At 40.7% G+C, this 27,758-nt stretch overlaps 1 protein-coding gene across 31 annotated transcripts in view; it reads left to right on the top strand.

Moving 5' to 3' along the window:
• The first annotated feature begins 5,007 nt into the window (after positions 1-5,007).
• tcf7l2 (transcription factor 7 like 2) overlaps positions 5,008-27,758 on the top strand; it is an 85,411-nt gene continuing 62,660 nt past the window's right edge. For 4 of the 31 annotated variants that reach the window (XM_058792827.1, XM_058792834.1, XM_058792829.1 and 1 more), the window contains exons 1-3: positions 5,128-5,761; positions 5,902-5,968; positions 6,128-6,252. In XM_058792827.1, the coding sequence (XP_058648810.1) occupies positions 5,573-5,761; positions 5,902-5,968; positions 6,128-6,252 (381 nt within the window). In that variant the 5' untranslated portion in view covers positions 5,128-5,572. Of the gene's footprint in view, positions 5,762-5,901; positions 5,969-6,127; positions 6,253-27,758 lie in introns of all 31 variants that reach the window. The other 27 variants (XM_058792833.1, XM_058792828.1, XM_058792836.1 and 24 more) reach the window with 16 other exon arrangements.

Consider the following 27,758-nt stretch of genomic DNA (forward strand, 5'->3'; position numbering starts at 1 on the left):
CATTCAGTTTACATACAAGCACACAAAAGCATCGGATGAAGCAAATGCCATAACAAACCACTCAATTAACAAAAGGAAATAAAATAAACAGGGTCTTTACTGGTGTTCAAGTTCACAGACACTGACACAAATGCACTTAAGCGATATTATATTAAAAGATAAAACACAACCTACTACTTTGATTAATGAAGTCTGCACAATGGCATTGAAATGCATCTGAAAAATCCTCCAGATATAGTTTTTAAAAGAAAGCAATAGAGATTGGTGGAGGGCTTGTCAGCCAGATCGATTTTCTTGCATTAATTTCTTAATTAAGCCATGGTATGCAGACCCTAGCAGGTGGAATCTCATCTAGGATTCAGCAGAGGACCGTGGTTGAGATTTGATGAACTCTTTTTCTATAGACTTATAAAACCAAACGCATGAATTAGGTCCATTTAATATGCTGTTGTTTGTTCTAGAAAGCAGAGTGATTAGATGGTGTTGAGCAAATTGAGATTTTGAATTGAATGCTTTCAAATATTTAATCTGAGGAAAATGAATCTCCTTTAGAGTTTCAGAAGAGATCTACATTCATTTACTTTACATTAATATCTCTGTACTCTTGTATGCAACAATTGCCATATTTGTTTCTAATTTAAAGGGTTGCAGAAGACAAAGCTGAATAAATCTGAACTCAGACCTCCATTAAGTCTCCTGAGGTATGAAAGAGCAACCTGTGTCTATTACATTATGGATTGTTTAAATGCATTTAGAGCTGTATACATTTGATCCTGATGTTTAGAATGGAGCGGATCATGATGTAAAACACATCCTTCTGAGACTAATATCCTTACTCTATAGTTCAAACCCACATGCACTATGATCTATGATAGCTGTCAGCCATTGCCCCTACTGTGTTGAAAACTTTTCCTGCTCTTTCAGCCTGGGAAACTGCCTGCTGTTTCCTGTATCTTGCTCAGGAAGAAGCTTTTCGGACACGTCCTTGAAAAAATAAAAAAATAAAAAAATGAGAGGGCTGCTGCTAGAACAAATGTTCAGCTAATAATGCACCCATATGAGATCACCAGCAGAAAATATAGGTCTAAAACAGCATTTATAAGTGTTTTCTAATCTAAAATACCAAATTCTCACAATTTTAAGGCTAGTCTATAAAGTTCTATACAAGTCTGAGTTCTATTGCTGGCTTCATGTTTGGAACTCCTGAAATATGATGGAACACTTGTAGGGATTCAACTGAATTCCATAGATTTCAAATATTTAGCAGTTTTTTGTTTTTTTTTAATTGCCAATAGTTCATGGATATGTGAATTAAATAGTTTATCATGTGAACATTTGTAAAATAAACATAATATACTATGACTTAACGTATTATCTCATATATTTCATTTGTTAGTGTAAAAAAACATTTTGTGCCATTTCTTTATTAATACTATTAGGTTTTTCATATATTCATTGTTATTGGCAGAAAGTTCTTTACAGAACCCAAATAAGAACCTATTAAGAGCGCCTTACCCGCCTTTTAGTCCAGTGTCTGTGCTTCTCTAAATCCAAAAACTAATCTATTATAGAGAAGCACTCATAAATGGTAAATATTTGGATAACAGAGAGCACAGCAAGCTAAAACACAAGCATTACAAAGATCCAAAGGACTTTATGTAATCATACAACATTAAGCTTTTTGTCTTCAGGACAAGCTGTTGTTGACATTAGTATAATTTATACAGACTATCTGAAAACTGTGGGCAGGAATCGAAGGTCTGCTGAAAGAGAGAGAGCATTTGATGCCGAGGCTGTGCTCGAGAGATAACTCTGGGGTCATGGGGTCATCCTCTGAGTTAATGTAGGTTTGGTGTGATGTCAGAGAGTTTCCTCTGTGTGTGCCTTGGCTCCGATATTCGTTGTGACCGCAGAGTTTAAGAGATGTGATACGTACACGCTGATGCGCCGCTTCAGGTGGCTACATACCTTGATAAATGGCTGTCGCGTCCATGTATGAAAAGTCTGCTGTTTGTTTTGGAAAACAGATTCGGTGCTCCTCCTTTCTCAAATACATTTCCCACTTTGGAGTATTTGACAGACTCCAGGGGTGAGAGACATGTTCAGACGCAGTTAACGCTGTGGAAGGGACTACACTGTTTTAACTCTAAAAACCAGCTTTCTAGGTCTAAATGCTGATCCAAGTTGGATTCACAGAACCAATTAAATGACACATCTCTGAGTCAAATCCTGTGATTCACAAACTAACAGAAAGAAAGATGCACTGTAAGATTAGACTTTGTTTGGAACTTTAATAATCTATTAACATTTCCATTCCATCAAAACTCATTTACTCACATACAAATGCTTCTGTTCTGACTGTTCTCTGACTGTAATCTTTTCAAAATGCTGAGGGTAACACAATTAGTTTTTCAATCTGCCCTTAAAATATACATTCTAAAATGAAACTTTGCATAATGTTGTAAAGAAAATAATTTCCCTATTGTTGGTCTGTGCATGCAAAACATGAAGATCCATTAGAATCACATAATTGTGGTTAACCACGTCATTATTCACAGGATAAAATTCATCTGAGCTCCTACAGGGAAAAAAATGCTAAAATGGTACGCAGAGGCTCTCTCACAATGGGGAAATTTGCAATTGACTAAATGCGAAAAGGTTAAATGCCAAGTTCCACTTGTAAAAACTAAAAAAACTTTTTTGTTTTATTCAACTAGCTTAGAGGGGATCTGGCATAAATCATGTTGTATTCACTATTAACCCAGCTTTTAAAATGCACATATTGTTACTCTGAAAACAACCGGGAAGACCATTAACAGAGCCCATAATATGCTAATTAAGAACAGAGCCATTTCAGCCAGCACAGGAACACGCAGGCATTGTGGGTAATTAACCATTTGCACAGACGCAAATATCTTTCCAGGTAACGTTTTACACAGAACGCAGTATAGAGATATAAGGGCAAGTGTGCAGAAATCAAAGCTCGTCTCTTATTTTATTGTCAAATCTGAAATAAACATTATTTCTCATTTTTGTTTACTTGCGCGTGATAAAATATTGGCACAGAAAGAATAGGTCAGTCTGAAGCGTGGTTTAACACATGGATTGGTCATAGGTTTAGATCCAGCAGGGAAATAAATAGAGCAAGGCTTGGCTTAGCAAGGCTGATAAAACGCACCCAATCTAAGTGAACTCTCAGTAACCTGCTGAGGCAATCCAGGGAGATGCTAGCTAGGAGCTCAGCTGCTTTGGTCTGGTATCTGCAGGCTCCAGACTTCTGAAGTCAAAAAGCAATGGGGCATCTTTCAGCTGCTGACAGCACATTTTAAATACTGAGTCGTTATTGTTCAATCATATTGACTCACTCTATAACAAGTAAGGATGCATATCTATCCCATAGATCTTATATTTATAAATAACTTCAAAGAATGTGAAGATGTATCATGCAGCATTTCTGCAACTGTTTTGGGAGATTGTTTTAATTGCAAATCATAGAATTTTGTGCTATTTGTGTATATACGAAATATTATTTTTTATTTTCTTTAGTCAGTTCGTATATTGCTGTCGTTGTAATATATATATGGTTGCTTATAATAAAATGTTCTAATTATTGGGAGTACAAATTTTAACATTTAAACATTGTATACTTTATAGGCATGCTGTATATTCATATGCATGATACCAATAATGTTTTTTTTTTTTTCCCATTGTATTATATTATAAAGGCAACACCGCAAGGCCCTTCAAATGATGTTGTTTCTGCATAATTCCACCAGTGAAATTCAGGTATAGGGAAATGAATGAAGCTTTCTGATACCTGTGTGACCTTGACTGTTAAAATGGATGTAAGGAAATGGCTAATTTAAATATTAAATAACTAACCAAATAATGTTAAAAGGGGAAAATACTATGAGTCAGTGGACTGATGATATTAGGCAGTACTAATCAGAACACACAGGAATGTCTTTGGAATATAATTCATAGCTCATACAATTTTGGGAAGCTGCCCATAGTTTTTAATTTCATAATCTTTTATGATTTGTACATATATTCATGTATGAATACACTGTATTTAAATCCAAAATGAACAAACCAAAAGCATACGCCCACAAACAAATACAAAAAAGTTTGTTCTTGCATTTTTGTAGAGAAGAGATGTGAGAGAAAAGATATTCAACCCCCACCCCCCCTTGTCTTTATTCACAATGAATACGGGTTATCTGGTCTCAATTAGCCCATCTACACTCACTCTAGCCTGTCTGTCTCAGAACCAACAAATGATATATATAATACACAACCTTTATTCATTCTATCATAGTGTGTATATATTTTAATGTAATATACTTAGAAATACATTGCATTGTGTGTGTGTGTGTGTGTGTGTGTGTATATATATATATATATATATTCATATAATTTAATAATTTATTTTACATAAAACATAAACGTTTTTTTTGTTTGATCTATATATAGGAACATGTATGCATATGCAGTGTTTATATTTACATGTAAATAAATGTAAGGTTCCTATAGGAAAATTTGTATGCATGTAACTATATATATTAGCCTACCTTATATAGATAGAAATTTTAACGCACAAAAACGGTTTATTTTTTATGTAAAATCAAAGTGACAAGCTGCAGTGAGAAGTTCCGCTTTTTGACGACAAAGATGTTGATATAATGATTTTAAAAATACATTTCAGTATATAAGATTATATAGGCTGCGTAGGATAATGCCAGCAACATTTGAAATCACCAATAAAAGGACATAAACAACTGCTACATTAATGCCTCGCAAGTTTAGCCTTTTTAAGTAAAATCGTTTTGAGGTGATATTTTCAAAAATAGGATTGATTCAGAGTGTATTGTCATTTGAGTCCATGTTTGGAGCGAGTGGGGTTATTTCAGCCCACCGACACCTCCTGAAACAACTGCAGAAAATAAGGAAGCCGATATGATTCTAGCTGTGTGCCGTTTCGCCGCTCAGAAACATGCAGACTACCGCACAAGTGTCTTCCGCCTATTTTTCCATTCATTCCTGTACAAAAGCAAACAGGGGCGACTCGCTTTAACTGTCCTGCTCTTCACCAAAAGCTCTTTTCCTCTCCCTCTCTGTGTTTCTCGCGCGCGCTCGCTCTTTCTCGTTCAAGCCCTTTTCCCCCTCCAGTACTTTTTCCTGCCCCTCTCTATTTATGAAAACGTCACTTCAAGTCCCTCCCTGTTTGAATCTCATTAGTTTTTTTTTCTTGTGTGTTTCTCCCTGTCAATAATCCCGAATCCAGACTCTCTCTATTTCCATCCCTCTCTATCTGTCAATCAGCGCCGCCTTTGAACTGAAAACCACTCCGACCAACTTCAACTCCCTCAATCCGAGCGCCTCAGCTCCGTCTCCGGCTTCTGTTTCTGCCAAGATTGCCCTCTTCTTTTTGAGTTTTGAACACTCACCCAGCCAAACGCCACTGCGAGTCCCTAAACTTAAAACTCGGGATTCGGGGATCACACCAAGATCAAGGGTTTAAAAACTTTTGGGTGTTTTTGGCCCCCCGCAAAATTAGCGCTCCTCGGGAAAAATGCCGCAGCTGAACGGCGGTGGAGGGGACGATCTGGGTGCGAACGATGAAATGATTTCCTTCAAAGACGAAGGCGAGCAGGAGGAAAAGATTTCGGAGAACTCCTCAGCAGAAAGGGATTTAGCAGATGTCAAGTCTTCTCTCGTAAACGAGTCGGAAACGAATCAAAACAGCTCTTCGGATTCCGAGGTAAGTGACAAATAACCGCGAATCCGCGACTTGTCCACAACTTTACATGCACTTTTCTTGTTTAAACACGCTGCTAACTAGCTAACGATCTCCTCGCTGTGATTATTCAATGCATTCCCTGTGTTTCGTTGCATTTCAAGGCGGAAAGACGGCCTCCGCCTAGATCTGAAAGTTTCAGAGACAAAACAAGAGAAAGTTTAGAGGAGGGTGAGTGCTTGTTTTCTCTAAATCATCTTTTTGCAGAGGACAACAACACGGTGCCTCGGTTCCGTTTGCTTCTGCACATACGTACAAAGTATTTTTTTTTTTTCTTTTTGGGAATGTAACTTAAACTAAAAGTTTTCCTCTTTTCCCCCGCCATGTTAGCTGCGAAAAGGCAAGATGGAGGGCTGTTCAAGAGCCCACCGTACCCGGGCTATCCATTTATAATGATTCCCGACCTCACGAGCCCGTACCTCCCGAACGGATCGCTCTCACCCACCGCGCGCACAGTAAGTGTTTTTAACGTGTTTCTGCAGCCACATGCACGTAGCTAAAGCACCACGTCCATGTTTAGGGATTGTTTTGGTCGGCTCGTGAACTTCTGCCACACTTCACTCCGCACAGTACAGTGGCATGCCGTTCCCGCGGATCCGCTGTCGCTCTGAACGAACGCTGCCTGCGAGCGGCGAGTACAGTGGAACGCATAATGTGCTTTCATGACATTCACAAACACACGGCCACTGCAACTTTGAACTCCGTTGTTATTTTTTCTTCTCATTTTCCCCGGCTATATTTGCATACTTGGCAGGTTACCTTTGCCTTAGTTTCTGCATTTGTACAGTGTTATTAATTTTAATCGTCTGTGTACTTGAATAAGTGGTGGATTAGCTCGCTTGCTTCAGACTAGACGTTTAATTTACAGTAGCGTGTGTTCCGGAATTTCTAAAACTGAAATGTACAAGAATGTCTGAATTTATATTAATAGTATTGTTATTACCATCGTTATTATCGTTGTGATGATTTTTACACGTGGAAAAAATAAAGCGTTTCTGTTATTCTAAAGCATTTAACCCTCAAAAATTAAAATGTTCAGTTTAATTGCAACCTTAATATTTTTAAAAAATGAAATCAAAGTGGTGCTGTAGTTAGGCTACAGTCTGCGCTTTTTCTGTCACTTTGAATTTAATTACTGCTGAAGAAAATCGAGTAGAAATGACAGAAATTATTTTGACAGTTTAAATGGATGGAAACAAAGACGCTGTTATGACACGATGATGAAAACATTTTTACAGTGTGCCACATAAAATGGCACATTAGTTATTTATCCGAGCTTAACATAATACTGTTATTTAAAGAATGCAATGCACATAAATGTTATTGCCAAAGAGCATCATGGGAAATGTTTATGGTAATTAGTGAAAGGCAGTCAATGAATTTGTGATCGTCAGAATGAAAGCACAATATTGCTCATTCCACCCTTGACACAGTGTGTAGTGAAATATCAGTGTCAGAATTGTTTTGAAATTAAATAAACATTTGCTTAAAATGCACATTAAATATAATATGTTTTATGTTTACATTAACATTTTGTCATGGCATGATGGACTTCCTATTTAGAGCATGCATAATGTTGAATAACACACAATATATGAATATATGCTTAATATTTCAATGCAAATACAGATTATGTTGTTTATATCAGCTATGCATAGTTATGTATATTTGTCCAGCACTTTTCCTGGCACCAGAAATAATTCATGTTGATTTAGTAGGTTAATATTTTTATTCACAATTGATATTTTACAATTTTTTTAAATATCATTGCTGTAGATAAAACATAATAAGGATAGGAAAATTGTGCAGTAGGATCTTGCTGTCATTTCTGATTTTCATAATCAGCTCTAGGCTTAATCTGAAACGTGAAGGTACGCTTTATGACAATGACATGTGGTGTAACCTGAAATTAAGTAAATGACTACCTTCGAAATGCACTGCTCTGAAATTGTGGATTTAACTTCAGGTATTTTAAAGGCATTCTGCTGTTTCTAGTATCAGTGAGACGTTTTTGTAGAAACATCTCTGGCTGTTTGTGTTTGTCATGGATACTGCGTGCATCCCAAAACATGCCTTTTTGCTGAATCTGTTCTTCGCTTGCTGATAATTTCTTTACTGATCTAAATGCACATTAGAAACATTCACATATAAATAAAAAGGACAGAAAATTCTGAAAGCATCAGTGTGGCTACTGCAGATGTGCATTAGAAGGAAACATTTGACATATAGTGTGTCTTCAGTATAGCAGGTTGTGAAGAATCCCAGAGATGCTGTTGCCAGAGTTCATAGTCTGATAGTTCCTCTCCCTGCTGGGAAGGAGCCCTGTCTAAATCGCTGGCTTATTCATTTTTGGCTACCGAGAATATATTTAGCGATCTCTCACGGAAGTAGGATCATTGTTTGATATCCTCCCCTATATGTGGGAGTCAGTCCAGGTCTGTTCTGACCCTCTAGCCTAAATATTATGCCCATAGATATAGCGAATTTCTTTATAGTTGTATGTTGTAATGTTTGATCTCTTACTGTAACCAGGCCCACAGATCTCAGTCTTTGACATCGTGCTGTAGCCCTTCGCCCCGCTTCTTTGCCATGAGGTCTGCTACCTATGAGCTTCCTGGGCGTCCGACCCACACCGCTTTGAAGTTGAAAGCCGTTGTATTCATAAACGCATTACTTAAGTAGAGGATAAATAATTCACCTGAGCATCGATTAGCTGTCGCTCCGTTTAACGAATGCATGGGGCTTGTTGGGTTTAGCTGCCGATGATGTGCTTTTTAGCATTTCTTGGCCTTTTTTAAAAAAATTTTTATTTTTATTAATTGTATTAATCTAAATTGTATTAAACAGGCAGATGATATATTCCAGTTTTATTGTATTTATGTGTTTATTGTGTAAGTGTTTATCGAACATTTATGGATTTATTGATCCAGAATTTTGTTTTCAGGATAAATTTGCTACTGCCGCATTATTTAATCCGTAAGGATTTAGGTAATGGCGGATGCTTCTCTAAAGGTTGATATCAGAGATGTGACAATTTAAAAACATATATTATTTAATTTACGTTGACCATGTGTCATCTCTTGCAATAGTGATAAAATGCTTTTCCCCTGGTGTGTGTTTGACTGAAGGGAGAGAGCGAGTTTAATTCGTCTGACCTCTGAGAGCTGTAATAACGGGAGTTTGTATTTCCAACCACCTCAGTCGGAAAAGCTTCACGATGATTTGGTAGCAATTAGCAATTTGCCGTGACGTTCTACTGACAATGCCTGGATCCTCTTTTTTTTTTTCCCTCACTAAAAGCTGCAGACAATAGCCACTCTTCCCCCTTTCATCGAGAGCAGTTTGCGTGGCGGACACACGGCTGCGGACACACTCTACGTGTGTGTTGTGGTTGGAAAGGTGCTGGGTTAACTGGGTGGCTTTAGGCTAAAATCGCACCTCAACAGGTCTGTGGAGAGGGGAAAGCGAGGTAGAGCAGAGGTCTGGCCGGCTGAGTTCTGGCAGGGGGCTTTTTGCCCGTAAATCCGCTGGGTTTATTTACTGCCTCTCTGACTTATGAATGTTAAGATATTTGACGCCACCCCTGGCCCCATAATTCCTTAGGCCTGCAGACTTTTGGCAGAGGTTTCAGGTTTCAACGTATAATTATGCGTAGTTTAAAAAAGGAACATAATATAAAAAAAGACAAACTTGCAACACCCAAATGCACTCTGCACTATTTAAAGCAAAGAGAAGGAGATGCATGGCGGAGACCTAGAATATTTTTTTCCCAATATTTTTAATTTTAATGTATTATTTGATCTAAAAATGTCAAAATTGATTTTGTGTAATTAATATTTCTTGCTAAAGATGCATTCGACCCTCATGTGCCCTACATGTATGTATTTTAATAAACCATGGCAGAATCTTTTTAGGCTAAGACGTCAATAACAATGCTTTATCGTATGGATTATGTGTGTTGAATAGCCTGTCGTGTGAGGTGCAGAAGATAGTTTAATGCGGATTTACAGGGATAGACTCATACCTTATCAAATTGGCTTTACATGTTAATGGCCCCTAATTGCTATCCGCAGGGGGTTCACCGAGCTACGCGCTCGCGTTTTGTGCCGCTCTCCACAAAATACACTCCCAGTTTATTTAGAAGGTTGCCATCCTTTTGTTTTGCAAATCACTTTTGTTTACAAAGAATGGCGGAAGCAAGACTCTCTTTTTCTCTCCCTCTGCCACTCTTTCCTTCTCCTCCTTGTCTTTTTTTCTCCTCCTCCCATCCTACGCGCGCAAAAAGAAAAAAAAAAACAAACGGTTTCTGTTTGCTGGGGCTTGATAAACACCCATAAAAAAGTGCAATCTGTTTTGGATTTGTGCGAGTTAAGTTGGGGAGCAAAGTTTGGCACCATTAAACTAAAAGCGGGGCCTGTGAGACATTAGCGGCGCACAGCACATTCTCAGGGCTTAATTAGTCCAAACTGTAATTGTTCATGGTCTGCCAATAGGAGTAATGCTCAGGAAGAGTGGAGTTGCACTAAATCGGCCCATGGTTTTTAAAACAATAAATCACTCGCATATTTGTGTCGTGATTCAGATAGAGTCCCGACCTCTCCCATCTCGACATGTGGTAAATTGTAAAGTCAATGAATCGCAGATGTGGGTGGGTGGGGGGGGGTCGGAGGGGGTGGGCCGTGAAAGAGTACAGTACGGTTTTGTTAGTGCTTGGTAAATGAATGGAAAAGATTTGTAAATATTTACTGAGATGGTTTTTTTTTTCTGCTTGCTGTGCTCAATTGTCTTACGTTGATGATTTTGGCAGGCTGCTCTCTATGATCGTGTGTGAAAATAACCTGGTGTTTTTTTTTTCTTTTCTTTTTCTCCCTTGATTGTTTCTCTCTTGCTCCCTGTGTCACGATGGTGTTTTTTAAAGGCAGTGTTGTGCATACACAATATTCTACACTAGTTCAATAGTTAATGAAGGTTTCTTGTTCGGATGTGGACTGTTAAGAATTTCGTAATCGTATCGCAGATAAATAGAAATATATTCAATTTTTTTCCAATTTTGTCATGGTTATGAATTATATTTCTGACTTTTTCTTGATTTATTTCCGTTGCGTTTGTTTTTAAAGCTGCAAACGCAATCCTGTAACTGATAAATGGGGAACTCAGATAAATGCTGTTGTAAATTCTGCGTCTCATGGAGCTGCATTGGCTTAGCAGCTGTGTGTTGTTGACCCCACCCCTCACCTCTCTCCTCTTCACCATTTATTTCCATACACAAAGTTCAACACAAAGATCGTACTGTACGTCTGGAATGCAACTTTTGTCATCTGTTAAATATAGTCCTGCTGTTGGCCTACACGTTGAGGGGCTCCTGAAACATGGAAATGAAATTACTCTTTCTCTCTCTGTGCACATGCACCGTGTGCAGGCCTGTGCAGCTGTATGATAGCTGCGTGTGAATTCTTAAATGACAGGCAGATTTTCCTGATGGGGGTCAGAACGCCAGTGTTGAGGCCTTTTGAGTCGAGGACTGTTTAAGAAGACCTTTAATATTGATTAATTACAAGAAGTGCAAGAATTTAATAAAATTTCCAAATGGAAATCTGTGAAAGTTCTTGTGTTGGCATTTGCCATAATATTTAGATGATTTGGCAGATTATTTAATTTTCAATCTTAATAAACACATACATTAATAAATAATTAGGTGTTAAAAGAGCCAGTATTTTTTGGTTATGATACAAACTGTTTTCCTTTTTGTCAAAGCTGTGAAATTTGCACATTTTTAGTTTAGTTTCATCTATAGTAAAGTACTGAAAATCTTCAAGAAAGAATCAGAAATATTTTATAATTTGATGCATTTCAGATATTTTAAAACTCCTTGATCTGTAATGTGATATATAAATATATGTAAGTATGCAAGGGCTTTATTGAAATATTTTCAGGCTTATTTTTTTGAAAATCATTTTCTTTATTGGCACTTACAATCCTGGCTTTAAAAGGCTATTGAATATTTCAATTATTGCCCAGGAAAAAAAGAGATGCGTTTCATTAAACACATTTTGTGACAATAGTGGGGCATGTTGTCACACTGTTTGCAGACTGTTTGTAAAAATATAAAAGGGAAACATACAAAGATATAATATTTTTGCCCAATAAACATTGTTATTTGTGCATTCGTACAATTTACTAAATTTAAAATACACGTTTTTTTCCCCCTGAATGTATGCTAGTGTAGTTTTATTGTGCTCAAGCAAAAATATGATAGAATTAGAATTTTCAAAATATTATATGCATTTTATATATAAATACTATATAAAATATTAGATTTCATAATCAGAACATTTTTGTATATCTGCTTTGCTCTGAAGAAATGTTTTAGAGGAGTTTACCTTGTGCAGTATTCTGGACTGGAGTGGGGGATTAGGAAAAGCGGGAAAAAGCGGGGTCGATTTGCCCGCCGTGGCATAGTGGGGGAGATGGAAGACGGAGAGGAGGGAGATGCACAAAGACAGTCTGAATAGGGCGCATAATTGCTGCTAATGTGGGGGCAATGAGAGTGGCGACAGTTCCTGGTTAGATGTCCAAACAATAGAGCCCCCAGGCCTCACATTTATCTACTAAGAAAAAAAATGAAGGAAAGAAAAAAACACAGCAGGGACTGAAAAACGACAAGGAGGAGGTGACAAGTTTATAGTCATGTTTGATGGACAGGCCATGTGTGTGGCATCCCCCCCCCCACCCCCCCTTAACCTTTTTTATGAATCAGGCTAAGTTATTAATGCTTCCTGATTCCCGCCTCGTCATCAAAATGTCGGCTGGAAGTTCTCCAGAATAGAGGCTTGGGTGACGCTGGCGGAATTTGGTTGCACTGGGCTTTTGTTTGGATTGGAACGTGCTCGGGTTGGGCCAAAGTGCACACACATGCTCTCTGGAGCTGCCATCTGACTTGTATGCTTAATGATAGGAGTGCACAAGTTTCCAGTGAAAGAGCATGTGTGCGTCTTGTACTCTTCGGCACAAAGTCTTTTTTACTGTACATCATTCGTTATCAGAGTTTAAAACATAATGATCGGTGTTGTCATACATCAGATGGACCTCTAGTACAGAAAACACAATGACATCAGACTGTGGTAAATATTCTTCCCTGATAAAAAGCCTGATAGAGTGACCATCGCTGCCTTCACACAGGAAGTCTGTCACTGACGTACATTTTCAGTGAAACTTCTGCACAGAACTTTAACAGAAAAACAAATAAAAACCTATCGGCATCTATTTTTAAACTCGAAAGTAGGACAAAGTTATCTTCATTAAGGCATGTTATTGAAGCTTCTAAAAAAAGATGAAGCCTGACCAGTCACTGTTTTGCGTCAGTGTTTATTATTCCATCTTGTGAAATGTTTCTCTTTGATAAGGAAGTGAGCTAATTTAGTGTCACAACGACAAGTTTGTCTTCTAGCTCTGATTGCAAAATGAGATTCTATAATGTTGCATTGCAGAAGGTGAAATCCTGTTTACTTCGATAATCTGCATTAATTCCAGTAGATATGTCGGCAGCGTTTTGTATGGGTAAAGCACATAATTGAGAAAGTAATAGGTGATAAAACTCAGCCCATGTATTTTTAATCTTCTAATTAAACTTTTAATTGCCAAGGGATAAGCTCTGAGCTGGGCCCGGAGTGTGTGCGCGTGTGCGGATGCGCGTGTGCTTGTCTGTTCGCTAATGAGTTTATTGCATGCTTGTTTCTAGCAAAGGTACTGCATTCAGAACTGAACAAAAGGTGAAGGAGATTTTCTACCAGGGTAGAAAGAAATTAATCCGCTAATCGGGGTTTATATTAAGATTAGAGGTACAACAGGCCGATATTTGCATGCTTTATTAGAGATATGTGCTTTATGAACTTTATAAACCACGTATTTGAGGGGGTTTTTGGTACAGATCTTCTCGACTATCAGAAGATAACCATCCCCTGCGTTGAATAATGGGCATGCGATGGCGTTTCTGGAGCCTTACATTATGCTGTTTTACTGCTGAATGGCTGTCAAATAGTATAGATAATATTTCAGCTGATTAGCATCATGCTTGTCACATGGCCGTATACCAGTTTTGTCTGGTTGATGTGTCTGAGGATAAATCTCACATTGAGATTCACATTAAATTAGAGGGAATTGTCTACACCTCCAGTGCGCACATAAAATGTTTTTATCGCAGACCGTAGGAAATGTTGGTTTGTTTGTTTGTACATCTTCACCCTTAAGGATTAGCCTGGATCAACTGTCGCTGGCTATATCTCATTAGAGGACGGTGTGAACACTCAGTACGGTCGATTCCAAAACGCAGGGAATTGACTTCCCTCGCTGAACGAATTGTCAATTGCATTGTGAGCGAGGGGTGTAATTGAATGGAGGTGTATCTTTGGCCGGCTGCCCCTAGGGCTCCGTGAGTCTGATCAGTGTTAGCCAGAGGTGCCAGATGTGGTTTCTGATTGCAACCAATGTTCTTTCACAGTGTTAAGATCTGAACACTGACATAGAGGAGGTGTAATTCAGCAGCCCTCCGAGTTAAATAGAGATGATGACTGCTTGTGAATAGTGAATAGTGATCTCTCTCCACCGGCTATCTGCTGAACGGAAAGATTTAGCGATGAGTAGGAGTGATTTATAAGGAAAGAGAGTTTAATCCTGACCTGGAGCTGTTTTCTTTGGCCAGCAATCAGTTTAAGCAAGGCTGGTATGGAATAGGCAAGCGACAGCGACGGCGTGACGTTTGTCTAGATGCCCTTTAGAACCGGCAGTTTTTCTTTATCTTCAGCTTTACAGCGCCTGTATCTTTATGGGCCGTCGTGCTTTGCATTTTTCAAATATCAATAAAGATAAATTGCCTGCTTTGTCATAGCATGGGGCGTCGAAGTGAAAGATTTCAGGTCACTGAGGGGAAAAATGATCCAGCGTTTGAGAACTGTGTTGAGAACCATGAAAGCTTAATACTCAACAATAATGTGGAGACCTTGACTTCTCTCAGGTTCGTTTCTTCGTGTTGAATGATGTATGTGATGATATTCCTTAACTATGTGTGCTGTCTTACCGTATGGGAAATGTTTGAGCAGGAGTTCATATAGTGGGCTGTCTAAGCCCAGATTTTAAGGTCTACAGGGAAGGAAGTCCCACAGTGTTTACATAGCCCAATTGTCCTGTGGGCCCTGGAGTGTCTAATGCACTACTGTTCAAACACTTGTGAGTGCACAGATGACCCCTGCAGCAGCCTTCGACACAAGTGCTTTGTCGGTCTTACAGAGTATGCATCTGTTTATGTGTGTGAAAAGTAGTCGCAGGTCCCATTTGCTTGGGATTCTGTTTGCTAGCGCCTAGTGGTGTGCATGAGTAGTACTAAAAAGCAGCAGAGCTCAATTCATCTCAGTAAGCAGGATGGCAGATATGGGGGGGCGGGGGGTTGTAGCGACAGAAGACCCCTCTTGCTCCATCAAACCCTGCCAGACATTGACATACGGGGGAGTCATCGAACTAATTGTTGTTTGAATTACCTGTTATGATCCAATGACAAATCTCCTCCTCTCCTGCCATTGGAGCAGAAAATGTAGCCTGGATTGGCATGATGTTAGCAAGTGTGTAAACCGCGCTTCAACAAGATGGATAAATGCAATTATTGGCTAGGCCAGGAGAGGGAAAATCCATTTAAAGCCCGAAACGCTAACCAGGGGCCGTGGTTAATTCATTTGGCCAATTTGTGGGTGATGTACGAGTGTCGTGGCACATTAGTCAAGGAGAGTGTGTGTGTGTGTGTGTGTGGGTTTAAGTTTGTGTGTTTTATCGGGGGTGTTTCGTTGGAGCTGACTCCTTGAAGCCCCTCCTTTTTCTCATCAGTCCCCCTTCCCCCGTGTCATTTCAGTGGATAATACAAATGGGGCATGAGCTCTCAAATGACAAAAAGATGCACTGAGAGCAAAAGAGCAGGATTGCAGTTCAAATGAGCCGGGAAGAGGGCCACGCTCCGTAAGGCAGCTCACCGAACGTGGCCTAACACACCCCCAGAGTCTTCAATCATGACTAGTCAACCAACTAAATCGCTCAGGGTGTGAGGAAGATAGGTTGAGGAAGCAGTACCGGGTCAGAAGCTTAGTCATGCCAAAGTAAGGCCCTCACTGACCTAGTTTGACTCTTGACATTCTTCCTGATCTCTCCTCGGTTTACAATTAAGTTACAATTACCGTATAGAAACTGCTATTAACTTGAGGCACGCAAAGCTGAGGCCACTGTGACGGGCGGCTCGCCATCAACTCTGCATGCCCATTTCCGCCCATCTCATTATCCTTCTGAAGGGCATGACAGTATTGAGCAACCCTTTGAAGAGGACTGTTGTCTTCCCCTTAAGGACAGCAAACAGAAAGTCCCTCCTTCTGGGGACTTTCTCTTTTTGTTACTTCACTTAAGTAAACAAGAGTTCCTCTCCTGAGGGATGTCAATCTGCCTGGCTTACACACTATTGATTTAGAGTGGATGAATATCCTCTACTCCATTAATGTAAAGTCTCATTGGTGAGAAACCACTTGACGGTTACGCAAGATTTGTGGTATGCAAACATGGTGGTCACAGCCCGGGGAACTCTATGAGGAAAAAGGCATCGGTTTACAGAGCTCGGCCGCAGATTGAACCAAACTCTTTTATCAACACGGAGAGCAAAGGGAAGATTTTGAAAGCAGAAAGGTGTGTGGGTGCCCTCTTGCCCAAGTGTCTGCGCTTGGGTGTTTGAGGACATGAAGAAGGTTTTAGATCTGGTCACCTGACTGTGTGCTTCTCAGGCTGTGAGGTCAGGAAATCAGAGCCGGCAGGGAAGCAGCTGGCCCTGTGCCTTTCTCACAGCTGCTGTGCGGCCTTACACACTCGTATACTCAACTCACTCGCCTCTGGGACCGGACTCCAGGAGTGCAACCGCACACTTGAGGAGAACCACTCATGCTGCTTTTTGTGGTCAGATCTTACTGATGCTTCTTAAGTGTGCAAATTTTATGTTGACAGTCATTTGGTTGCTTCTGTCTTATTACAGAATGGAGAACCAGGGACACTTTAGTGGACGTGTCTGCTGTTCCCTGAAGCTCTGTGGCTATTTTCAAAAAACCCTCATTTCAGTAACATCTACGTTAGTAATTTCCGGCTTCCTCCCATCTGCAGACGAGAAATTATGATTAATCCCACTGAGTACATCCCAGGAACCCCTTCTTTTTAGACATGGTGGTTGGAATCTCAAATTCCACTTTGCAGCACTCTTGAGGTCGTCTTCCAGCTCGGTATCTACCACGTCTTCACGCAAGAACAACTGCAGGCAGCGGCCTATTGACTGATAGTCAGGAAAGGATTAAAACAAACAGCTTGGAAGTTTTGTGGGTGCTGCTTGGATCACTTTACAGCGACGGACATGCCTGTAGACGCAACTGCTCTGGTTTGTAGGGAAGCTGCCAGTCTTATCAGGTCCAAGCAGAGGACAAGTATTTTAAACAGCCATTCTATATGAACTAATTTGAGCTGGGCTTAAAATAATTGGATTTTGTGACCGAGTTGTTGTCTTAAGCCATGACCCTGTGCCCCCTGTCTTATAGTAGCTAAGAAGCAATAATTAAAACCCTAAGTCTGGGAGCGCAAAGACGTAATTCTGCCTTCGCCTCGTTGTGTTTTATGAAATGGAAAATGTTAGTGTTACGTTATGGTGTGGCTTGTACCCCAATGGTTAAATGTTGATTTACTGCTCCAGCGTTGGGCAGAGGAGCTGCTCCCATCTGCGGCACGAAGTCTAGCCACCCAGCATGGAATACGACACCCTGGGGCCCAGCCAGAACATGCACCAATCAGACATACATTAACACCAAGCAACACAACAGGTGAGCAATCAGGCCCTGCTGCAAGCCAAGAATACAGGCTCCAAATATTTTTATTGACTTTCTTAAGGACTATGCTTATATAGTCGTGACTCCGACTGAGTTTGGAGTTTTGTATTAGTTCTGTCAAAAACAATTTTATGGGAATTGTTTGTTTATTGGCACAGAGGTGCGTCTCTTTCCCAAACGATGTCGCAAGCTGTAATTTATGTTGAGGGACTGATTGGGAGATTGCATAGTTTAACGCTCGGGGTGCTGTGGTCTGGGACTCTGGAAGAGGCGACCGCTAATTGTTGACAGAAGCCATGGGCAGAGGAAAAGAAGAGGGAGAGACAGACAGAAAGAAAGAGCGGGTGAGCGAGCGAGAGAAAGAATGAATGGGCTCTGGCAGCAAGGTTGTGGACTGAAGCTCGGTGTTTGGTTTTCAGGAAAGAGTGGATTCTTGGGATGTTCCCCAAAGACAAACGGCGGTGCTGAGCAAAGCCCATAAACCAAACACGCTCCCTCTTATAAGAAAAGAACTCTCGTCACTTCTCAATTGCGCTTGTTATGTGGTTTACCAAACCAAGTTGGTTGGAAATGCCTTGTCCGGTAGAGGAATCGTATTTTTTTGTTTGTTTTTTTCCCAGCGGATAATAAGGGTCTGCATTTGCTTGCACTGATTAGAATATTATTCATTTAAAACAGATCCGACTTTCCACTTCCCGTCTTCACGCCGTCTTGATCTCTGTCACAGATGCTCGACAGGAGGGCACATCTGCTTTCGCTAGCTTCTTGTGCAAATCCCGCTTGGCGGTGTTGTTGTGTTTTGCTATAATTTAGCAAATAACATCAGTAATGATTCAATTGGGCATAAAGTCATTGGGTGACGGCCTGTTTGCCATCTGTCTGATGGGATTACTGTTTCTATGTAATTAAAAGTGTGACCCCGTGGGGAGGATGGTGGAAGGCACGAGGCTGAGTGGTACACCCGCTAAAAGGAGGAGGAGGAGGGGCAGCCTCAGTTCAGCACTAAAGATAGTAGGCGCAACAGAGCGCTGCAGAAGTGCCAAGCTCTTTACATGGATGTGCACATGTGTGTCAAACCCCTGGCTCGTTTAACTTCAATTTAGTTGGGTAGAGCAGACACCCAAAGTCTGAGTGATCCCTGTGTGCATGCAGTGTGTCGAAGAGAGGTGGGGATGCGGGCTCCTGCTTTTACTCTGATTTCACCTGGGGTTTTGTTTGGACTCTTGAGCCTCAGTTTCTCTTGGACACTTTCCAGAGACTGCAAGCCTGGCTTTTTTCAAGGCTCCCTCAGAACTAAAGTGAAAGGCCCTGGTCAGGCCTGGAATTGGATTTCAGATTTGATCTTGTTGTGTGTAGTAAACAGAACATTAAAGGCAAGAACATGGTACCTAATGAGTGGATGTATGTCTGGGTGTGTTTGAGTGATGCTTCCCTGTCACTGCCCAAATCAGCATCATCCTCGTTTCTCTTTTTATCTCAAATCTTTATAGATATACTGTACATGCATATACTACATGCATTTATTTTTTTGTTTTTATAAAAATAATAATATTAATATTTAAGGTTCCAGATTATTATTATTTTATAAACTGTATTAAATTATAGTAATAGTAGTAGAATTATGACAGTGATTATATAAATAATAGATTCTTTATATATTTTATTGTTTGATTTTTTTTTCAACAAAAGTATAAAAGTAAAATATATAGTATAAAAGTAAAGTATATCTATGTCTCTCCTATATTCATACACAAACAGGATGTGGGTCTGAAAAGGACATTAGAAAAGTAACCAGAAAAGACAGGATGGCGCGTCTTGATCGTTTTGTCCAGCAGAAAAATAAAGTTTGGTGAAGAAAAATACTCAAACAAACAAAAATAACTGGCTTAATTAGCATGGCAGGCTATGGCGCTGACTCGATGTGGTTGACCGGGCATGACCGAGGTGGCACTGGCCATGGGCATAGGGCCAAACGCATAGGGAAATTACAGGGTGCCCAGGCAAGAAATAGAGCCTGTGCTGCCTCCCTCTCATATTTCGCCATATCTCTAGCATAGCTACATATTTTAGCATGCAATAACCCTTGGCCTGTTTTCTGGACCTCTGTGTCCCCCCTCACCCGCCCCCACTTCATTCTCTTTCTGCTTTTCTCATAGAGCTTCTGTATTTCTGCCTTTTAGACCTTTTCTTACTTTCTCCTCCCCTGCCATTCTGTCTTTTTCTCTCCTCCCAGTGTGCACTCTGATTACCTCTCCAAACTGGCAATAAGTTGATTGCTTTACAGAGATGATGTAAGCCCTTGCCCTAGGGTACATCAGGTTGGCTTTCGCCTGCTTTATCTTGTAAAGCCTAAATTAACAGCTGGTTTGGTTTGAGTTCTTCTGGATCTGACTAAAGGATTAGGCTTCGTTCTCATGTGAGTCAATCTGGTTTGATTTATTGCAGGTCTATCAAAAAAGATCAATGGAGGCCCTTTTGAAAGTAAATCCTTAATCGCTCTTTGCACTTACGTGTCATCATTGTGAGTTTTCTCTCCCTCTCTCTCTCTCTCGTTCTCGTTCTCATTCCTTGCCTGTCTTCCTCCGGCTCTCTTTTTTCCCCGTCTCATCTTGGGAACACGGCGATCGGGAGTGTCAGTGGTATTTTGTTGTTATACGGGATGGATTTTTTTGCTCTCATTAGCCGTCCATCACCGCAGCTCAAATTGAAGCCCAGCTTTGCCGGCGCAGGCCCCGATGGCGGCTCGCTGCGTATTTTTATCGCAGCACAAATCTACCTGTACGTGTCTACACATCTCAATGCCCGCAAAACCTAGGGATGAATACGAGTATAATCATTTTAAAGCATGGGCACTCGTTTTAAATTTTTCTTACTGTCATTTTCAGGAGTATGGAATCAGATTGGTTTGAATCAACAGTGAACATGGTGCACAATTACATAGCATTTAAGTCCCAGCATAATTTTATTCGTAGGGAAATTAATGTAAAGTTAAGTCCTGGAACAGAACGCGCAGGTTTTCAGAAACATTGTGAACTCCACACATTGACGTTTATAGGTGGTGCAGTGGCCAAGGGTGTCCGGCTGGCACAAATTTACATAATGACAACAAGTGCAGCAGCCCTTGGATGACCTGGAAAGTGAAACGGGATCTGCTTGTCTTTAATATTCCTCCCCTCTCATTCCCACTTTCTTTCACTTGTTCCTTCTCTCCTCCATTCTTTTAACAACAGGCCTATTATCCACACTCATTTTTTTTCCTCCCTCTCAAGGCCATGACTCTTAAAGAATCTGGTGCTGGAGCGGAGACACTGGAATGGCCTGCCTGACGGGGAGCCACACACACACACACACACACACACACACACTGACCCACAACGACCGGTAACGGTGGTCAGACAGTATCTGTGTGTCCACTTAAAAAAAGGATCACGTATGCTGTTTTCAAACACAGGTGAAGGGGAATGAGTAAAACGGTCAGGATTGCAGAGCAGTAGAAATGATACTGTTGTACAACTTAGTGAGTAATTGAGAATTCAAGGTCCAGAGAAAATGTGTCTCTTTCTTTTCCTCGTTAAGTGGTCCTGTACCAAATGGCACACTTACGATCTCAAGGACTTGAAAAAGCTGCATATAAAAGTCCTTAAAACTGTAGGGTGTCCTACAGTTATTTTATGTTTGAGAAGGATCATTTTAGTTAATGAGTTAATTCATTTTGTTGATTTCAGTGAACCTGCTTAAAAAAAAAAAAATCATTGATTTGTCTGAGTAATCACTCAAGTGTTCACAGAAGTCCCTGCTTCATTTTACATGTATTTTTGATTGTGAAATTAACATTGAGTTAAAAACAATGCACTATAGATGTTTTCAAATCCATTAAAATTACCAAAAAAAATAAAAATAAAAATAAATAAATAATTGATTTGTTCAGACAGGTGTTCACAGCAGCCTCTGCATCATTTTACAATTTTTTTTTTTTTTTGCTAGTGTCATTAATATCATTATTATTTATTCATTTATTATAGATGTTTTCAAATAAATTCTTTTCAAATACAGATTTAGTCCAATGCTCATGTTTCACATTTTTTAAAAACCCTTTCAAAAGAAAACTCATCAGGCATATCAGGCACATCACTATTCCTGCAGCATATCTTCTGTTTTCAATACCGTCCCCCGCTCATTCTTTACAGACACAAATATTGTGTATTGTGGCGTGTGCGATTCTGCATGTGTGTGTAGTGCTGAGAAAAGCTCCGGCAGATCGATGTCAAGTTCAGGTGTGTCCTTCTCCCTGGCTGGCAGAGCAGGGCCGAGGGGCCGAGCAGGCAGGAGGGAGGGAGGGAATTGACAGGGTACGTGGGAAGGAAGGGCTCGCTGTCAGCCAGACAGACCTCTTAATCCTATAGCCCTGGGGAAAGGGTGTGTGTGTGTGCATGGACGTGTAGACCTATATTTGTGTGTGCAAAATTTTCAAGCAGGGGTTAGTTGGTTTAAACACCTCAACTGAGCCTATTGTATCCATATGTGTGGGTCGTGTGTCTGTTTTTGTGTCGGTTTGTGAAGGACAGCGTTTTATATGGCCATTGTTTGCTGTAAGTCAGACGTCTTATTGTATATTTATGTGAGTGTGACACAATGTTTGTGAGGGAAAGGGGGTGGAGTACTGGATCTGTCAGTGAGGTATCATACACATTTTGCGCCCACAAGCCTTAGCTTTTCTGTTGGCACGCCCTCATTGTTTTCAACACTTCACTGTAAAAAAATCCAGAAAGGAGTGATTGCATCACCTCAGAGTTCGTTAAAGTAAAGCACACTATTTAGCCACATTCCATACAAGTCTGCTGTCTCTAGCTTGCATTCCCACCCTCCCTCTCTCTCTCCTCTCTCTCTCTTTTTGGCATAGACTTTTGCATATATCACGGGCTGCCAGGCTAAGAGCCTGGGACTTCCCCACGCCACACTCCAAGCCTTTGATCCCTTGCTTTGGAGGTAACATCAAAAGGAGAGGCATAGAAAGGCAGCTACTACTGTGAAGTTCAATGTTCAACTTGATGGCTTGGCTGAGGGCTTTTTTTTTTTTCTGTACTGCTTCCCCCAGCTGACAAAAACACACAGTTTGTAGCCAAGGCTTTTTTTCCAGTGCATGTTAACCTTTATAGAACACATCTGTAAAAAAACAAAACCCACCCCCAAAACCATATAAATCTGCATGTCCGTGTCTTGCAGCCTTGCATGAAGGAGGCTTTGGAAATGGAGCCGGAGCATTGTTAATGCAACGTTGCAATGAGTTGCATCAAGTAAACGAGTAGATTGGAGAGAGGATACGAGGCAGTGAAGCCGGCTGCATGCGAGTTCAGGTGCAAACGTCATCATCAACTGTCAGAGTCTGTTATAGGGTGAAACAAAGCATTGTGGGTTGGTTTTCAGTGCACTATTATGATGAAACAAATGCTTATCAGAATGTTGTTGTAACTGAATCATTGCTGTTTATTAAGGTCTTAAAGCTGCTGTCAGACTAGAATTTCACCTCTTTCATACGCATGCAAACACAGGACAACAAAAACTCAAACTCATTGTCCATTGTAGAGTCCAGAAAAACTTTGCATGTCTAGTTTGACCAAGGCTTAAGATATTTCCATGTTGGGACGTTTCCATTAAATGTTGTGTTTTAAGTCCTGGTCTGTTGGTATTGCTACTTAAACCACCAAGGGTTCCTTGATCAGCCAACTTAACCACAAATGCTGTTATTTTTTTCTTTAAATGCTTGACAATGCTGATCCACCTTCAATTGGCATAAACCAACCTGGGTCAGATAAGGCCTGCTGTTTATTTAGTTGATTTGAATTAATGCATATAAAGATGTGTTCATTTCTTTATGGAGAGTTGCATGAGCTTGACACTATAGCACAGGTGCATCTTATGAATAGACCTCTTAGTATACTCAGACTTGACATGTCTGGCATGTGTTACTGTTTAGCTAAGAGTAGAGATTAGTTTTCACACTCATCCTGCGTTAGTCCCAGCTGCGTCCAGCTACACATGTAGTTCTGCATCTCATCTGTGCAGAACTGAATCGATCATTAGCAAGAAGGGGGGTGCATTGAAGACGTTTACCTGAAAAGATGTTTCTGCTGGAGCTTTCGGATTCGAATAGAGCTTATAAACAGTCAGTAAGTTTATTTTTGCTTATTCTTGTCCCAGTGCCCTGTCACCCCTCTTGTTAATGGTTCGAGAAGACAGGTCTGTGGTTTGCCCAAGAGAGACACAGTGCCAGAGAGAGTTGCTTAAAGAGTGCATTAAAGATTCAGCAGTAATTGCTGTGTGTGATGGTGTCTGTTGCCGCTGTTTGTGGATGGATGTCTGCAGTAATTAACAGAGAGGTGGAGGAGGGGTTATGTGTGTTCGTGAGGCTTTTTTTTGGTGGTGGTGGTGGGGGGGGTGCATTACTACAAAATCATTACTACAGTTTATTTGGAGGTGAAGGGTGCTCTTCGTGGGGTGCAGAGGAGAAGATAGGGGTCGCACCATCACCCACGGTGCTTTGCCCGTAGCTCCCACCGCATGACCTTCCCTGGGTCTTATTGTCATCTGTGCCTCCTCCATTTTAATGAGCTCTATTAACCAGCCCTTTATTTATTTATTTATTTATTTGGGAGCAAAAGAACGGCATTGTCCCTGAAGGTAGTTGTGTTCTCATGGACAGGTCGTTAGCATTGTTACTCTTTGTGTACCTTATGCCAGTAACCATCATTCAATTGCCATTTATTATCAAAAATTAGTAAACCCTTCTGCCGTTTAAATTCATGTAGTTGAGAGCGAGATCGGTCTGAATAGACCAGCCTGTAGTATTTGTGCTACATTGAGCACGTTTGATGTTCCCTGAGTATGGTTCGGGTTTGTGTTGTAGGGTAAAATCAGAAGGGTGTCCTGCATTGACGCTTCTGACCTGCAACCATTTTGAATTTCGAGGCAGATAATGGTGCTCAGATACACTCAGGGCCCAGACCTTATGAATATGGAGTTTGGAGTGCTTCAAGGTTTATTTGTGTGTGTGTGTGTGTGCGTGTGCGTGTGCGTGTGTAGGTTGAAACCCGTTTGAAGGTTGTTGTTGCTGCAGGAGGTGAAAGTAGTCTTTATTTTGAACTTGAGAGTGTGCACTAGTGTGGTAATTACCTCCTCATGGTGGCCAGGGGTGTGACCCCTATCTGTACAGTAAAGCTGATCCACAGCCGAGAGTGTGTGTGTGTTTGTGTGTGTTTAAACGTGAGCTCCAAAGTCCAAACTCCATGCCAACCCAATGTTAACTCTACAGGACCTATGAGCAGGCACACCTAGTGCTAAGCCCTGCGCCCAGGCTGAAGATCACGTAGCTAGTAAGTAGGTCAGTGTATGGGATTCCACAGGGTAGGAATGAGACTTCTCTTGGTGTTGAAACACTGCAGGCTGTGTAAGTGTGCAGCTCTTGGGTGTGTTGCTAGGCCTTAGCTGCCTGTATGTCTCATTATGGGCCCTGCTGGAGGAGACACCAGCCACGAAGACTAGCCTGCAGGGCTATTTATAGAGCGCTCTTAAGGGGGCCCATAATCACCCAGAAGAGAGACAGAACAAGAGGAAGAAAGAGTAGAAGCAGGGAGGCATGCTTTTTTGGAAAATAATCCCCAAAAATTATATTTCAAGAGAAGAATTGTGCCCAACCATATATAATGACAATTTTAAGACCAAACAGAAGTCTCAAGTTGCCTTCCTCCCAGCAAACCAGACATGACTATTGGGCAAATGTTGTAACATGATTAATATTCTTCATAATAATTCATAATAATATTCCTCCATTTTTCAGATTATTTCTATGCCCCTTGGGTTGAAGAAAAAAACTGCCTAAAAAGACTTGTTCCTGCTGAATAGAAATATTAATGGATCAGCAGTCCTTTGGTGTGCAATTACCAAATGCTATGTAAGCTTACATGGACTTTAATAGAGGAACCCTGTCACTCTGTCCAACTGTCTCCATGAGAGACGGTTTGTTTGTTTTACTGCCTTAAAGAGCTAGTCTGGCTTTGAGGCTTTTCAGAACTTCTTTATGGCCTTACTTGTTGGTAGTATGCGCACACTAACACAGTCTGAGAGCTTCAGGTGAATCAGCTGCTGTTTGACTAATACACGAGCCAACACCTGCTGCGTAAACAGACCACAAGCGTGGCCACATGTATCTCGTGCTACTGTGTTTGAGGTGCTGGATCAGATAATAATAATTTGGGAACTTTAGCTAGAACTTTCTTGAACTGTCTCTTTAAGTGGAAGAGATGTTGAGGTTCTTGCATCACTGTGGCACTTGAAAATTTAAACGGATACTTCACCCAAAATTCTGTCATCATTTACTCACCCTCATGTTGTTCCAAACCAGTATGTATTGTTTTCTTCTGCAAAACGCAAAAGAAGATATTTTGAAAGAACATTGAGGTCCAAAACATGGAACCCCATTGACTTTGGACAGACAGACAGACAGACACAGATTCTTGCAAATGTGTACCTAAATGAGAGTGAGTAAATGTTTTAAGAGTTAATCTAAAATACCTGTGCCATTATTGTATTGAATGTTTTTATTCTGGTAGCTAACTATAAACATATTTATAAGATCTAACTCAATCATTTTTGTGTTTAAACTGTTGTTCTACACCTATTATAGCACCCCTTGTGGCAGTGCTGAGAATGCAGTGTGCATTCATGCAGTTTTATGCTATTTCGGATCAATACATGAAATCAAGCTTGCTTAGCTAGAAGCGTCCATGTTCAAATACTTTTGTAGAGTATGTTTTAGACCTAGTTTCAAAAGATGCCTGCCTCGTCAACTGTTTGGAGGATCAGTTTTAGAGGCAATGTGAAAGAAAAATGTCAGTGGGAGTTTATTATGAAGCGGGCCAAGGTGAGAGGTGAGAGGATGGAGGAGATCAGGCTGGGGTCTCTGGCTCTGTGCTGTCAGAGTGCTGAGAACCCCCCAGCGGTTCCAGCTTTGGAGTAAATACGGGCCCCGCGGACCCTCTCCCGCCCCGGGGCACACAAACCCCAGGCCTGCCCACATTCCAGCTTTATTTTCCTGGTTGCAGAATGCCTGAGGCAATCTGAGCTGGTGGGGTGTTCTTTTCTCTTTTTTTCCTTTATTTACTCATAAAATGTGTATTAGAAGAACTAAGCAAGTGTGAAGAGCCTTCGTGTAGACTAACTTTCAGTTTCATCTAGTGTTGAGCTACTCCTCCTTCTCCTCCACCCCCTCCACCCCTAGCCCCCACCTCCAGCATGCTTCCATCCATCCGAAATGAAGGCTATTTGAATGTTTCAAGCAAACATACAAAGACAGACAGACGCACACACACCCAAACACATGCTTTCTCTCTCTTTTCTCGCTCTCTCTGCCTCTCTAGAGATGGGAGTCTCACAGATGGGCAGATCCCTTCTCTTTGGATCAGTGAATTTCAAAGAGCCTGTCTGGATCATTATTATGTCCTTTCCCAAAAAATTTCTCCTCTTGAGAGAGCGAGTGTATTAAGTGCGAGTCTGTATGTATCCATGCTTGCCTGTTCCTCAGCACCTGTGAACAAAACAATGGGCTTTTTATTGTTGCTTGTTCAGTGGGAGTGGTATTTATCATAATTCTTATGCAAACTTGTGTAGTTCTCCATGTGAACCTAGTAACAAGCACTCTTAAACATACTCTTTTTAGATTCTAATTAGTGTTGCCACTTTTATTTACAGAGACAGTAAATAACAAGAAGGTGGTGGGAGGTGTGACCAGGAGATTACCTGATCCGCACTCAAACTTGGGTCACCACACTGTTCAGCATGTTAGAGCATGAACACTAGCCATCAGGCCACATCTGATCAGTCAATTTCAGGTGTCTTAGCTTAAATAATGTCTTGGTTTATTCTTGCAATTAGCAAGAGGTCAACTCTCACACCCTTAGAGCATGTGTAGATATGGTGATGGTTAAGTTAACATTTGGATGCATGTGTCATGTGTGCTAGTAGCTGCATATGTTCTTGACCCCTCTCCACAGATGTTCTGGGATCTTCTGGGCCTGATTGAG

Source organism: Onychostoma macrolepis, chromosome 12 (assembly GCF_012432095.1).
Source record: "Onychostoma macrolepis isolate SWU-2019 chromosome 12, ASM1243209v1, whole genome shotgun sequence".
NCBI classification, from domain to species: domain Eukaryota; kingdom Metazoa; phylum Chordata; class Actinopteri; order Cypriniformes; family Cyprinidae; genus Onychostoma; species Onychostoma macrolepis.